The 16,049-nt window shown below is 31.1% G+C and overlaps 1 protein-coding gene across 4 annotated transcripts in view; it reads left to right on the top strand.

Annotated features, from left to right (window-relative positions):
- LOC126746992 (broad-complex core protein isoforms 1/2/3/4/5) overlaps positions 1-16,049 on the top strand; it is a 117,230-nt gene that overhangs the window by 58,617 nt on the left and 42,564 nt on the right. For 3 of the 4 annotated variants that reach the window (XM_050455457.1, XM_050455460.1, XM_050455458.1), the window contains exons 7-8: positions 283-500; positions 10,859-10,909. In XM_050455457.1, the coding sequence (XP_050311414.1) occupies positions 283-500; positions 10,859-10,909 (269 nt within the window). Of the gene's footprint in view, positions 1-282; positions 501-10,843; positions 10,910-16,049 lie in introns of all 4 variants that reach the window. The other variant, XM_050455456.1, reaches the window with a different exon arrangement.

Raw genomic sequence — 16,049 nt, forward strand, 5'->3', positions numbered from 1 at the left:
TTTGTTTGTTAAAAGCTGTAGTTTTCTTATATTCTTAGTTTTTATTTAATTATAGATTTTTTATTGTTTTTTTTTAAAGTTGTACGTTTAGGTCTTATAGTTTAATTTTTTTGACATTGTCCGATACTTATTTGTATGAGTCTATGGAAGTAAATATTAGAGTTTTAAGTATTGAAATCTCCCATAACTTTTCCGGAAGATATGCTTTAGTTAAGCGTTGAGTTAGTTTAGTTTGTGTGTTTTCCAAAAAACGAATTCCCTAAAATAACTTTTAAATTTCAGTAATGACTCGGGAGAAAATGCACCGAATGAAAATGGTCCGAACAATTTACCCCACGGTCCCCACTCGGGGGGCAGTTCGGCGGGGGATCACGATGACCACGACAGCCCCATAGCCCCCTACCTCACCCCATCAGAGAGTAATAAACTATTCGCCACTGCTGCCGGGGGGTTTAATTTTAGTATGGCCGCCCTCGCGGCCGACCCCGCCGCCCTAGGAAGTAAGTTTGGTTAGTGTGACTTTTTTTTATTTTTTATTTTTTGTTTCTTTTTTATTACCGTTAAGATTATTGTTTTACAATTTTTCAGTTTTAGTCAAGATAGAGTTACATGAAAAACAAGAGTACCTTTTTTATTCAAAATTGAACTGCCTTTTTAGATTTTCTAGTCGTTTTAGCCATAACTGATTAGGCAAAAAAGATATGTTGTAATTTTCCTAAGTAACAGGGTGTTACTAACGCCCTGTATAAATAATGCTAAATTCACTACAAAAGTCACCAATTTTCAAGACGATACTGCTTAAAATCACATTAAGAAATTTCAAATTAAAATTCTAACTTTAAATACTCTGTATCTCGTAAACCTGCAATATTTGTATAAGACATGTTGATATATTATGACCGATTAGAACTGAAGCGAATATATTTCCATTGTGCAGCAATACACATTTTAGACTTCTTTTTGAGCTATCTATAAAAAGCCTCCAATATTCAGGCTTATATTCGGTAAGGCCCATATTAATTAATAGTTCGGAAACATTGTTACAAAATACTGGAAAGACTGTCTTCTTCGCTAAAGTAACGAAGAATGTCTTGCTCCCTGGACCTGATGTAATAGTAACACCAGGTTGAAGAGAGTGTTTTTGTGTTAGTCTGGAAGTAAGCACTTCGTCCGATTTTTTTGATAAATTCAAATCACGAATCAAGTCATTGACCTCCTTTTTAAAAATCCTTGTTTTGTAGAACTACTTACTTCGAACTCACTTGCACTGTCGATTGTCTGACAACATTTCAACGTCATCACAGTTTGTAGTAAATGATCCGGAAAACAGTGCAATTGGCAAATTATCGCTGTGCAATACTGCGGGTTTAGACGATTCCGCATTGGGATAAACCCAAGTACAAAGTCCAAAACCCAAATAAACAATCATTAAAATGATTAGTTGGCTCATTCCATATCATCGGTACTCAATATAAGCTCTTTATGTCCTCCTTGACTCCAGTATCGCAAAGATTCTACACAAGATTGGGCACCCAATATTTATTCTTCTGTGTAAGGTGTTTACCCCAAAGTATGCTTGATAGGTCTTTTCAGCAAACTCTGTAATATTTTTTCTTTGCCTCTGAAAATAATATTTGCCACATATATATAACAAAAACCGTTAGGTGATTAAGTTAAATTCAGTTATTAGTCAGTTATTCAGTTGGTTAAACTGAGCACTTCAAGGTTCAATAAAAATATGTGAACTGATTTATTTGTGAATACTTCCAATTATTTCTTATCTTGTCTCCTTTATCTCACGAACGAGAGCCAATACAAAAAAAAGTAAATGCATACTGTGTATGACCAATCTAAGTGTTAATAATTAACAAAATTAATGGCATGATTTTTTTAATTTTTTCCGCAGTGTTATTTTAGAATTCATGTCCCTAATCAGTCTGTAGAACAACTAGCATACATCTACAGGATTTTTCGGGAGGAACGCACCAAACTACAGAGGAGTATTTTACACCTGAAAATAAATTCAAAAAACTCATATGCTTTTATCCGATTCTCATTTGTCTTAAAATTATAGCGTAATTAAAATGTTTTAAATACCTCACTGCTTCTTATTAGAAATGCTGTAGGTACCGATTGTTTATTCGTTTGGTTGTTCTAATATTGTCAGTGTAAGTATATTTGACGCGTTTATTTTCAAGTAAGTACGGGTACGAGAAAAGTCAAATTCAGATTTTTGCGTATTTAAATTTAGAATAGGCAAATATGGTTTTTGTTTACGGCTTTTGTAATAGCTGCTGTTCAAGAATACCGTCGACGATTTCCACACCAGAGAAATACTGACAAAAACGTATTTATCAGAGTTTTTAACAAACTATATGAGACCGGAACTCTGCCTAGTACTAATGTAATACCTGAATAGATTCGACCAGGTTTAGAAAAAGTTAAAAGAAAATATTCTGAACGTGGTAAAAGGAAATGCAACGACCAGCTCACGAAGAATTGCTAGTCAATTGGTCCTTCGCCAAAAAAGAGTAATCAAGACAATCCACGAGCAAGGCTTATACCCATACCATTAGAGGAAGTTTCTCTAAATATCAGAATGCAAATGTACCATCAGCACGATGGAGAGTCCATACATTTCGCCCGTCAGGTCAAGTAATATTTGGAATAAGAGTTTCCAGGACTACAGATTGGTTGCGGTAGTCCTATTATAGTAGTTGGCCTCCAAGATCTCCAGATCTCAGACCACTGGACTATGGCCAGTTGTGCTGACTTAAAAATGGGAAGTACAAAGTAAAAATCGACACTCGGAAGACCCTAATTCGATGCATTAGAAATGTGTTTAGAGGTTAATGGCGGTATTTTTGAATATTAGTTAAAACATCGCTATAATTAAAACCCTGTTAATAAAGGAAATTTAGTTGGTTTGTAATTACGCTATATTTTGAAAACAAATAAAAATCGCATAAACACATATGGGGTTTTAAACAAAAATCAATTGTACAATACTCATTTGGAATTTAGTGCGCTCCTCCCAACTCACTCTGCATATTCAACAAAATATCGTTTTTTTTACATTTCTTAAAATACCACCTGGTGTGTTAATTATTATATCATATCAAAGCAATATGAAATGTTATTTGGTAAAAGTAGCTTTAGAAATATTTAGTCAAATATTCATTACCCTGTTCAATCTGCAAACTAAGGCAACTATATTGCATTAAAGTATTGAGAGTCAACAGAATTGATAAAATCACTGCTAAAATTAATATTTTAGTTACTTATTAATACGTCAATATTTCAGTAAATATCCATTTAGAAAATACTCATCTCATACGCTCAATTATTGAAAAGAAGAATAAAATACACGTATTTAGAAGAAACCTACTATTAAATCTTTAACGTAAGTCTAGTAATTCTTAAACACAATAATTTACTTAGGTACCGTAAACTTTTTGATATAAATCCAGAAGTTGGCTGAGGTTTTATCTATCAACTTCTGAGCCCGTTTCTGCTTTTTAATACCCCACCAAACTTTATTTTCTATTGAAATTGGCAAGGACGAAATTGTATTTGAAACCTATTTATTGAATTAAAAGAGCTAATTTGAACAAACGTATCGTTAGTTAAATCTACTACTGCTATCAAGGTAAATAAAATATATTTATCTTTTTTGTATCTCTTTGATGTTTCTCGGGACAATTAATCAAAGACTTTTTTTTTAATTGACACTTCTTTAACTTTGATAAACTGCTTCGAAAAGTAACAAAGAAAATACAAAAGTTACTTTTTTAATAGTTAAAGGGTGAGAGTCCTAATAAATGTTAATAAATTTTAACTATTTCTTGTTCTATAGTCTCTCTTTAGCAAAGAAATCCGTGTATTATTAAAATTAACCGAATAGCTGTGGATTTTTTTCATTTAACATTATGATTGCTTTAATTAGCGTAATTGGTTCCTTTGTTAAAATTGAGGAAGCAACTCAGTTTATTTTATAGTTATGATATTATTGTTAGTTACTCTTAGTCGCTACTGCCTCGATTATATAATATTAATTTTGCATATAACATAGACCCATTGGATACACAATTTCCTTGCTACTTACTGAAGTAGATCTAGATGGACATTTTTATTAGTTATAATAGTTCTTGTTAAATAATATATTGATTATTTTATGGTTTTAACATCCGTGAAAGTATTGAAAACTCTATTTTATATTTAACTAAATAAAAAATGGGAGAACCACTTAAAGCCCATCATCACCGAACATCTTTGGGATGTCTTAGATGATCGTACTGTTTAATATCATTAATCAAAATCTTTTATTTGTTTCAATTACAACTTTCCAGTATTAGCATCACAAAGAAAAATGTAATTAAATAGGTCAAAACGTTGAAGTTTTTACCTAAAAACATAGCCTACGAATGTTTGTAGTAATATAGATAAACGTATAAACGCAATAATTAATGAAAATTGAAAAATCCAAACGAAGCAATTTTTTTAACAATTAGTGAATTTTCAGGGGTTTATCAAAAAATTCTTACAATACGTAGGGACACAAAAATTAATTTGTTCTTTATCCTTATTTTAAATTTTTGAACTCGTTTTTGAGACTAGATTTTTTGAGTTTTAATTTTTTTTTATTCTTTCTTTACTTTATTTAGTTTTTACCTTGACATTTTTTTGGCTGCTTTAATAAAAAATGAGAAAACTACATGAACATGTCACGTTTTTCTCAAAATTTTTAGATTTTTAAATAAAATTTTCCACATTAACCTCGAGAGACTCCCTTAGACGTACATTTGTGAATGTTTTTATACTCTATTGAGTTTTTTCATTAGTTGCCTTAGGGTGTGATAACGGGAGGTTTAATTATATTTTAATAAAACAGCTTGTTTCTCTCATATCTAAAATAAGTATATCTTTTAATTTAATAATTTAGTACAAAGAATCCAAAATTGCTTAGTTAAACTATTACACATAAAACAATTATTAATAAACATATTTCTACATTATTTGACATAGTTCTGCATATTAACTGGCATGAACCCTGACTAAGCTATTGACTAGTCTATGTAATTATAGTAACATAAAATATTACATATGTACCTACTATATGCTAAAATATAAAATAATTTGATAAACTCAATTCTAAATAATATTATACAACTTAGAGCCTCTATTTTTATATTACAAGTGGAAAATAAATGTCAATTTTTGCTCAAAATGTTTGTAAATGTATTTTTTTCATAACCGCAGTCTTCTATTTCTAAATTTAAAAAAATGCTTCAATTACGTTTTAATATTTTTCTGTTACGGGCAAACTCGTTTTTGCCTGTTTAATAAATAAATAAAATAAAATTAAACGATTAAGTTTGATCGTAATTATATGAAAGCCTCGTTCTTCGAGATTACACATAACGTAGAAGTTTAGAGCTATCAAAAGGCATTTTTGTGTACTTTATTATTTATTACCGCCCAAGTATAATATATAACGAAAATTGAAAAAATAAACACACAACTTAACTCATTATTTAACATAATAAATTTAATTTAATATTAACAGACAACAGAAACTCTAACATTAATAATATTATAATAATATAATAACATGTATATGATTTTTCTTAAGGTTCTAACAAAAAACAAATTAACAACCCTCAAGAATTGACTGAACAAACTCCTGCTCATCAGGAATAATGGGTTTGTTATAAAACTTTGCAAAAACCAAGGAGGATTTTGTCCACCCGGCAGTTTTACGAATCAGATCTAAAGATATGGCATTTTTAAAAGCCTTAGAAGTGGCTGCATGCCTAGAACTATTTCCTTTAAATATTGAAGTATCAATACCACTTCGGAATAAAATGGACTTAATCCATTTACTAATAGTTTGAGCACCAACAGCTTTATGAGGTTTATTGAATGATATAAATAAGTTTTTAACATGTCCTCTAGAGTAGATGTACGTTCTAGATAATGTATTAAAATCTTAGCTGCGCATAGCTCAGATTTTTCTCAGAAAAAAAGGTAAAACTAATATAGGTTGGTCTCTTCCAGGCGCTGAGGTTTTTATCAGACTTGTGATCTCGATTTCAAATTTGGATGCATATATATTTATGTTATTTATAGCTATCAACAAGAACGTTTGAAATCTGTGGTTAGTTATAAGAGCTAACAAAATTACAGTTTTATCAGTTAGCTTTTTAAAAGATAATGTTTCTATTGGAAAATAGGACTTAACAAAATTTAAAACAATAGAAGTGTCCCTGTGTTCTTTTATATCTAGTTTTTGTTGGTCTCTTTCTATAAAGGCCTTTAAAAAATCTGGATACCAGTGGATCTTTCCCAACTTCTCGAGTAGACAATAAAGATACAGCTGATCTAGCAGTGTTTATCATGCTATATGAAGCTCCATTATTAAACAACCAGCTAAGAAATTCAAGTAAAATATTAACTGACACATTATAAGGGTTGAAACTCTTTTCCTCACAAAACTTCCACCACCGCCTTAGAGCTGCATCATACTGTTTTATAGTAGAATCTGATAATGATGCTATTTATACTTCTAAAGTTGAATCCGAAAGGTTTTTTAATAAATATGCTTCCCTGCAACTAGAATAAATTTGTCTGCCAGTGGGTGCCGCAGGTTCCTGCAAGAAGATATTAACAAGTTAGGAGAAGCCTTAAAAATAATTAGTTCTTTTATTAATAAAGATTTAAATAACGCGAACCAAGCTTGAGATTTCCAAAAAGGAACAAGCAATACACCTTCTGCCTTATCTAGGATTATTTTCTTTAAAACGCGCAAAATTAAGGAGAAGGGAGGGAATGCATAAAAATACAGATTCTCCCAGCAAACTGTAAAAGCATCTACTGAGAGAGCCTCTGGATCTCTTTTCCGGGAATAAAATAATTTACATTTCCTATTAACCCTAGAAGCAATTAAGTCAATTCTAGGGCAACCAAATTTTTTTATAATTTTTTGAAAAGCAAAATCTGCTCTCATTCCTTGTCAATATTATTTATACGTGATTGTTCATCTGCTTCTACATTAGCTTTTGAAGGAATATATGATGCAAACAACCAAATACGTCTACACTCACACCATTACCGTATCTGCCTAGCCAACTTAATTAATTCCGGAAATTGTATCCCTCCCATCTTATTAATATATGATATTGCCGTCGTATTATCAAGTTTAAGCAAAATTTCACAATCATTTAAGTTGCCTGCAAAACATTTTATGGCAAAAAATGCTGCAAGCGATTCCAAATGATTGATATGGAACTTCTTCTCTCTCCAACTCCAGAGTCCCGAAGTTTTTTGATTATTACAAAACGCACCCCAGCCGGTTAAAGAAGCATCACTTGAAATTTCACATAAGAATTTAAATTTACGAATAGGATTATAAGGTGTTGGTAACCTTAAAAAACCACCATTTTAAATCTAAAATTTCAATTGTTTCATCATAATTACCACTATTCTTAGCTAAAGCAATGAATTTTTGTCTTTCCAGTTGTTTACAATACATCCAACCATAAGCTACAGCAGGACAAATTGAAACTAATGAGCCAACTAAACTGGCAAATTCTCGAATTGTGCAGGTTTTAATATTTAAAAATTTGGTGATTGAAGTATTAAGATTATTTATTCTCTTTTTAGGTAAACTTAATGAATATTGCTAGGAATTTATAATGAAACCTAGAAATTTACATTTAGTTTGAGGTATTAAACTACTCTTTTTGTAATTAATAATAAATCCTAATTTTGTCAAAAGAGCAATAGTTATTTGAATATTTTGAAAACAGTTTTCATATGTATTTCCAAACATAAAATATCATCTAAATAAATTGTGGAAATATGACCTTTACTTCTAAGTTCATTAATTACAGGTCTTAGGATTTTAGTAAAAGCATAAGGACTAGTTAATAAACCAAAAGATAAACAACAAAACTGGTATTATTTACCATTAAGTTTAAATCTTAAATATGTTTTATAATTCTGATCTATTGGTACTAAGTAATAAGCATCTTGCAAATCAATAGATCCTAGAAAATCTCCAGGAGACAACAGTTTTGACGCAGTTCGAATGTCTTCCATTTTAAACTGATCCGTGTCAATAAATTTATTTAATTGTTTTAAAATCTTTTGCTACCATCTGGCTTAGGCACTAGAAAATATTTTGAGAGAAATTGATTCTCCTCAAAATTACAAAGTTCTATAGCACCACAACTAAATAAATTTTTAAGTGCTTGCTTAATATCAATAATTTCCTTTTTTGACCTTTTTGGTTCAATTGGAGAAAAATCTTGCTTAACAAGTCTGGTAAATGGAATTTTATAACCAGATATGCAAGAAATTACAAAAGAATCGGATGTTAATTCTCTCCAGTGAGAAACATAATTTTTAAGTACACCAGCTACGGTTTTTACCTTAACTAATTCTTCCGTTGGTCTGGACGTCTGCTCTGATAACGCATATGGGTGCTCCTTGGATAAGATGTGGTTCTCACTGGGAAGGGATATCTTGATGCTCCCTGACTTATCTGAGAGCGAACAAGATTTTTGGAGCCCACCTGCCGTGTGTTGTTGTAACGAACAGGTGGGCTTTTCCAGTTTAACTTCTTGTTACCCTGAGTCGATGGTTGGAATGGTTTCTTGATTGTTGACATAGGCTTTAAGGCTAAGCTAGTTTTCTGGATTGCCTTAGCCTCATCAATTTTTTGAGATAAGTCCTTTCCGAAAAGCAAACTGTCAACTTTGTTCTTTTCTAAGGGGGTTTAATGTTCTTATCCATTCCTGGTGAAATAAATGCTCGACGAGCTATTGATTGACGATAAAAAACTTCCGCCATCAGTTTCCCAGCATCATTTAATGTCTCCAATACATAGGCGTGGTCTACTCCCCCCTCCTTATTTTCAAAAAGGGTAGATATTACTGAACCCAATGCTGACATTGACTTTCCAAAGCAATTAAACTCTGGTTGGCTAAAAAGTGCTCATCACGTTTTTTAGCTGATTCAGCTAGACTAAGAAGGATTTCTGGATTTATTTTGGGGGGTTCCAAATTGCAATTCCCATTAATTGGATATTTTTCCAGTAAAACGTCTTTCATTGACGTTGGAATGCCTTCAGAAATCCAAACATTCCAGCGTGATGCTAAGTCCTCCTGTAACCTTAATAATTTATGGTTATTTGCTTTAGGATCAAGTCCAAGAAATCTAAGAATCTCATTATCTTGTTCTTCAAAATTTTCTTCAGGTGCGACATTCTCATTAGTGACCCCACTACAGTCCACTGAAATAAAAACCAAATATTTCAGAATAAAAAACTATACCATCTGATCTCATGTGTCAGCTTATTGTATAGATAATAAACCATAAATTTATGCTACTGCTAAAAATTAACAAAATTGATTTTTAAGGTTTGTCTCACCTTATAGAATTTATTATTTATTATTTCGATTATGTCTCGTCTTAAGATCAAGCTCAATCGAATATTTATTTTAATATTTCCTTGGCCAAAAAAGATAATACATATATGTAAACAACCAGACAAGTATAAAAAAAAACCAACAACTCTAAACGGTTTAAATACCCTAATCTAGAAAGAAAAATAGGAAATACATAAACACAAGAACTAACTTGTAAAATCTTCAACGTCTAAAATACTTTCACTTTTGGCCTCAAGCGACAAAACATTATCGGCTGTGCCCACTATCGTTCTCGGAACCCGAACCCGATGATAGTGGCCGTACTATCCGTCTACGACGCTGACGCTGTTGCTTATTACGCCTTGATAATAATTCTTTTTCTAAACGTTTGATACGTTTAAAAACATCACTAGAAATATGTTCTTCATTGGAAACTTTTCTCTTCCTATTACCCATTTTTTTTTAAATTAAAAAATCGATGTAGCGTCACCCGCACGAAAACAAGTTAATGCGGAAGATCGTAGGGCCAGGTCAGAGTGGTGGGATCGCATGCGTATTTCTTTTTAGTTTTTTTTTTGTAGGGCTTTGGAATTCGTGGCGTCACATGTATAAGTTACAAGGTACTACGTTATGTGTAATCTCGAAGAACGAGGCTTGAAATATAATTTAGCACAAGTACAAGCAATTTTGTGTATTATATTTTATTTTAATTCATTTTGATTAAAATGTTTAACTTTTTGATAGAAATCGTTGTGATTTAAAAACAGTTCCTATCCTGAAAATGTCAAATTTTTCAATTTTATCAGAAAAAACAAATGTTAAAAAATATTTGTGGCAAAAGGTGGTTGACTTAGTTTTATACGCGGATTATCAAAATCTTTAAATTATTCTTCCAAAAATTCTTTGAATAATTGTTTTGTAGTAAAACATTTTTAATAAGATCTTTTTCAGTTTGATTTTTACAAATAATGTTTGCACGGTCATTTAAACATTTTACCACTCATCTCTTTGGATGATTAAAATTAAAATTAAGATATTTATTAGTATGAGTTAGTTTACTGTAAAATCTAGTTTCAAAATTTTATATTTTTTACCTGCTTTTCGAGAGTGAATTTATTGGAGTTACTGTAATATACAAATTGAAGTCTACTTCGTTAAGGTGATATATTAAAAAAATATCATCAATATATCGCCACTATATTTTAGGTTTTTATCAAATGTATTAATAATTTCAGATTCAACATTTTTCATAAATATATTACTCAAATTTAGTGAAAGAGGAGAACCCATAGTTTTTAAATAAAATTCATTATTATATTGAAAAATAAATATATGTTACATTTTATAAATATTTATTTAAAATAAAAGCCATAGGCAGTTAACTGGAAAGTTAACTGCAATAATAACTGTAGACCTCTTCGTTCCAGGTCTGAATCAATCGCTGCAAGGTAACGACACGTTGGCCGGTACGTCACAAGGTAAGCTGCCTTACTAATTTTTTTTTTATTAATTATACTTTGCTAAGAAAAAAATATTTTTTTCTTAGCAAAGTAGAAAAGTAAAGAAACTTTTGGAACCCAATAAATGCTTTTGCCCATGTTTAATGTTTTGTTTGTTCACGTCCAAAAGTGTCTTTCGCTCATATTATTATGTGTTTTACTGTTTCTGTGTTGTTTTTCTGGTCTGGTTACTTTTTTTTTTGTTTTTGTTTTTTTTTCTGCGTGTGTGTTTTTTTCTTTTAAAAATATTTTTTTTTTGGGGAAAGCCAATCGGATGGAAAATTTAAAAATTAACCGTAAAATAAGTTAGAACTGTATAGGTGACAGTGGTACGAGATAGTTAGGTTATATGAATATTAACATTTAATTTGTTGTAAGAGCGTTGGTTTGTTGATGGAGGAAAATGTTGGAGAATAACAAAGGAAATTGATTGGAAAGAATAAAATTAAAAAAGAAAACTTAAGAAATTAAATCAGAAAACTATCATTTAAAATCGATATAAATTTCATTCTAATTCTAAACATTCATTCTTTGCTGCTGATTAACGTGATGAAAGCAGAACGCCATGCTTTGCACAAATTCACAAAAAAATCATTTTTCGAAATGTTTTTTTAAATAGGATACCTTGTATGGTATTACATATTTTTTCTTTAAATAACAAAAATGTATGCAAAAAAAATACGAGATTCTCATTTTTCTTACTGTTGATCGACTTGGCTTTAAAATATGAGAATTTTATTTTAAAACAAACTCCTTATGTATGTCTAGAACCTCTCTTTAGATATGGAAAAAATTGTACTGGCCACGCACAGGTCCATTTAGTACAATTTTAAATGCTCAAAGTACTTTCTTTTTATTGTACTGGAAATCACTTTGAAAATGTATGTATTTTCATTTTGGGAGAATCATTGGTATTATTGAAGTTCCGACTGTACCACTAAATTCCTAAAAAATAGTTAACTGAGAAGGAATACCATGTTGATGAATTTATTTAGATTTTTAATTATTTTTTGGCTTTGGAAGATTAGTTGGTAGTACTAATGTACAATTTTCACTGATTTTTAAAGAAGTTTTCACTGATTTTGAAAAAAATGGCTAGTACTATTGAAATTTTGACTTTTCCATTGAATGAATTCAAACATCAGCTGAAAAAGAATACTATGTCTTGGTATGATTGGTACTACTGTAATTTGCACTTTATTATTGAATTTCTGGGAAAAAAATTAACTGAAAAAGAGTAAATAGATCAGGTAATTTTGAATTTTGAAGAAGTTTATTGATTTTGTGAAAATAATTGGTACTATTTAAATTTCGCCTTTATCATTCAATTCCTGGGAAAAAAAACCCGGAAGCAGAATAGGGGAAGTGTGCCTGTGATGGACCCCTTAAGAAATTATTGTTACCATTTCTTTAGTTTTGTTGTTTTCATTTTTTTTATACAAAAATCAGTCTCATCACTGGATGTCAAATATAGGAAAGAGTGAATTTTGTATTAACATATATTTTTTTTAATAATGAACGCCTTTAAAAAATAAATATGAGGGGTCCATCAATGGCACATTATGTGCCCATGTTGGCCCCTGTTGTAAATAAATATTATTTTATCTTATTAACTTCTTTTTTAAGCTAAGCTTTAATAAAAAAAAATAATTTGTGGGGTACAAAAATATACACATAATCTCAAAAAATTAAGTACATAATTCACAAATAAATGATTTGCAACGGTAACTAACACCCGCACACTCAATGTGGCACCACGATTTACATACTAAACTTTATAGCGAATCCACTTTTCTTTGATACGTGAGTGAGAGAATAACTCGTTGCAGTAAATGCAACTGGCATCATATGTGTCTTCTTTACCTTTTTTAAGGAATTCCTTCATCTTCTCCATCTTCGTCAGAACTGTAATTTTCAATGACAAGTTGCCGTTTTACTGCCCTACCTTGTTGTTTTCTTAGTTTCGTTTCCTTTTCAATAACTTTTTCTTTGAGTTCTTGAATTTCTGGAGTGGAATTTAAATGACCAGTTTTTGCACTTGAGGTGGAGGTAAAATTTCTTTCAGTGACACATTTAAAACTGAAAATGAAGAGGTGTTAAGACCAGAAGTACTTGGTTGATTTTGAGTGTCTAACTCGATGGTACTGAGTTGAGACTCCAATGGAATCTGCCTATCCGTTGCTAAAGCTAGTGCAAACTCCCAATCTTCAAAAATATTGGGATTAAAAGAATAAATTCCCGTCTTTTTGAATGAATTTATTGCGTTAGATGGAATAGCACTCTTCAAAAAGGCTCGATTAAGAAGGCTTGCTATTTTATACTGTGTGACTGCCTTTCGTGGGTTTTGACGCAGCCATAATTGGCCTTTTTCTTGCACAAAAGCTATGCTACCAGCGGGAGCACTATTCATAAGCTCATCATTCATTCTTTGACGAGGATAAATAAGAGCAGGTGGAATATAAGTACCTATGGCATTCAGTGCGCACACTACAGTGACGTGTTGCCCCCGCTATGCACTGCTTTTGCAGCGTAAACTTTCTGACACTTTTTTTGGACTGTGGTCAAACCTGACTCATCCATATTATATATGTTTTCCGGAAGAAAGTTAAACTGCTCTAGAGTATTAGATAGTGCTTGAAAATAGGCTTGGATATTTGGCTTGTTAATAGCCTGGGCTCTGGCCAATGACGTGCTTTCTGGGCATCGCAAAGATACTCGTGGATTACGTCTTAAAAATCCCCTAACCGAAATCCAACCTGCCATTTTTGTTTCCCGATTAAAATCATGTTTTATATTATTCCTCTCGGCTACTTCAAATACCGTCCGTCGCAAATCTTTAGAAGTTAGTCCAAAAAATCGTTTTTCTATTTCAATAATATGTTCGGCAATCTCCTCTTCGATGGCTTTAGAGAACGTTGCTTTTCGTCCTCCCAAATATCCTTTAGAACAGTTCCGCTTAGCCAAACGTCTTCTTAAAGTTGTCTTCGGTACATTGAAGGTTTTGGCTGCTAACTTAAAGCCCATATTGCTATTTCTTACATTCTCAATAGTCTGCCGCATGTCATCCTCATCCCACTGTTGCCTTTTTTTGGATGCCATATTTAAACCTAAATAGAAAAAAATATATCTATAGAATAATTAAATTTGTATATTGTTGCAAACACGAGTACATATAAACAACTAAAGAAAAGCTTTAATCAACCTAACCAATGCGACGAAAATGTATTTGGCGCGGTAAATTTAAATATTTAACTAGTGGTCCATCATGGGCAGGGATCCATCATAGGCATATTTTCCCTACCATATCAATAGTGTTATTTTGATTTTTGAATACACTAATTTTTACTTTATTATTGAATTTCTGAAATAAAACTAGCTGAAAAAGAGTACCATGCTGATAAGGTAATTTTCATTTTTGAAGAAGTTTTTTGATATTGAAAGAATGGTTGTAACTATTAAAATTTTGATTTTACCATTGAATTCCTGGGAAAAAATCATCTGAAAAAGAGTACCGTGTCAATAGCGTTATTTTGATTTTTTGCCCCTTTTTTTAATTTTGACAATTATTGATACTAATAAAATTTTGATTTTGCCATTAAATTCCTGGGAAAAAAAAATTATTGGAAAAGAGTACTATGTCAATGGAATTATTTTAATTATTAAAGAGTTTTTTGATTTTGAGGAAATGGCTGGTACTAGCTTTGCAATTTCTGGGAGAAAAACAACTGAATAACAGTGTCATATCAATAAATTTATTTTAATTTTTAAACTGTTCTTATGTGCTCCTTGTAGTACACAAGACCTATTCACTTTATAGTAGTTACTTCTTAAAGTTTGATGCTTACTTAAGGTTACACAAAAGGATTGGTTTCAAAAAACTCATTCTCATCAAAGCGTCCAAAATGCGGCACCAAAGTCTTCAAATACCTGGTGACATTTGCGTTTTAGTGCACTTTTAATGCACAATATACATTTTTTAAATTGTACTAGAAATGTCTTGTGCGTGGACAGAGGCCTTACATCACTAAGAGTTCATGAGTATGGAATTTAACTCTTTTAAGCCTAAATATTTTTTTTTCCAAAAAAAAGATATTTTTTTAAATAATATAATAAGGTATGCTTAAAAATATAAAAAATAGTGTTTTTTTTGAAAACGGATTTTTTTAGGAAAAAAAAATGAGTCCATTTGGAGTCAGTAGGCGAAAATTAAATATATATACATTAGCATATAAGAATTTATATTATTTTACTTTTAACTTTTTTTAACATATAAGAGATTTACATTCAAGTTAACCTACTAATTATGGAACGTAATAAAACAATGTTTATCTTTTGATAAACATAAAGGCATTGAGTGAAAAAATCCATTAAATCTATTGAACTGTGAACAACGGATAGTTTACATGGAGGCTATTCAATTTCTGGCTTACGATACAAATACTATAAGATAATACATCAATCTTAAATATTAACGTTTAACACCAATTATTATTCGGCACAAGGATACGAGCATATCATTCAAATTAACGCCGCTCATATATCTATTTATTAAACAGCATTTATTGCAAAGCAATTTCTCCAATGGAGACCATCTCTTTATATTTTGTAAAGGCTGCGATCCTGTATAACTATTTGTTACCCTAATAATTAATTACCCTTTCTTTCGAATTCTGAATCACTTTTTAATTGACATCCAGGCTGTTTTGCAATTCTTACAGTTCCACAAACGAGTATTCCCAACCTCTTTAGTTCACCACTGACTTCAGTTTCTACTTCTTAGTGGTTACTGCAGTGGCCATCAAGATCGCTCGATCATAATCCCCTTGATATTTATTTATGGGGGTAGGTACATGAAAAATTTAGTCTATACGCAAGTTTCAATTACAAGGGAAGATTTATTGGAGCATATTCAGTAGGCTGATAAATAAATACAATAAAACAGGGACCAAATACATCATTTAATGGCTTAGAGGCACAAGGCTGAATTCAACAGGAAGGTGGACATTTTGAAATTTTTATCAACTGACCTTATTTTTTAAATAAAATCATTGTTTATTGATTTTATGAATTTTTTATACAACATACATGGGAGTGTAACTTTAAAATAATCAAAAATGCA

The sequence above is a fragment of the Anthonomus grandis genome, chromosome 18 (genome assembly GCF_022605725.1).
Source record: "Anthonomus grandis grandis chromosome 18, icAntGran1.3, whole genome shotgun sequence".
NCBI lineage: Eukaryota > Metazoa > Arthropoda > Insecta > Coleoptera > Curculionidae > Anthonomus > Anthonomus grandis.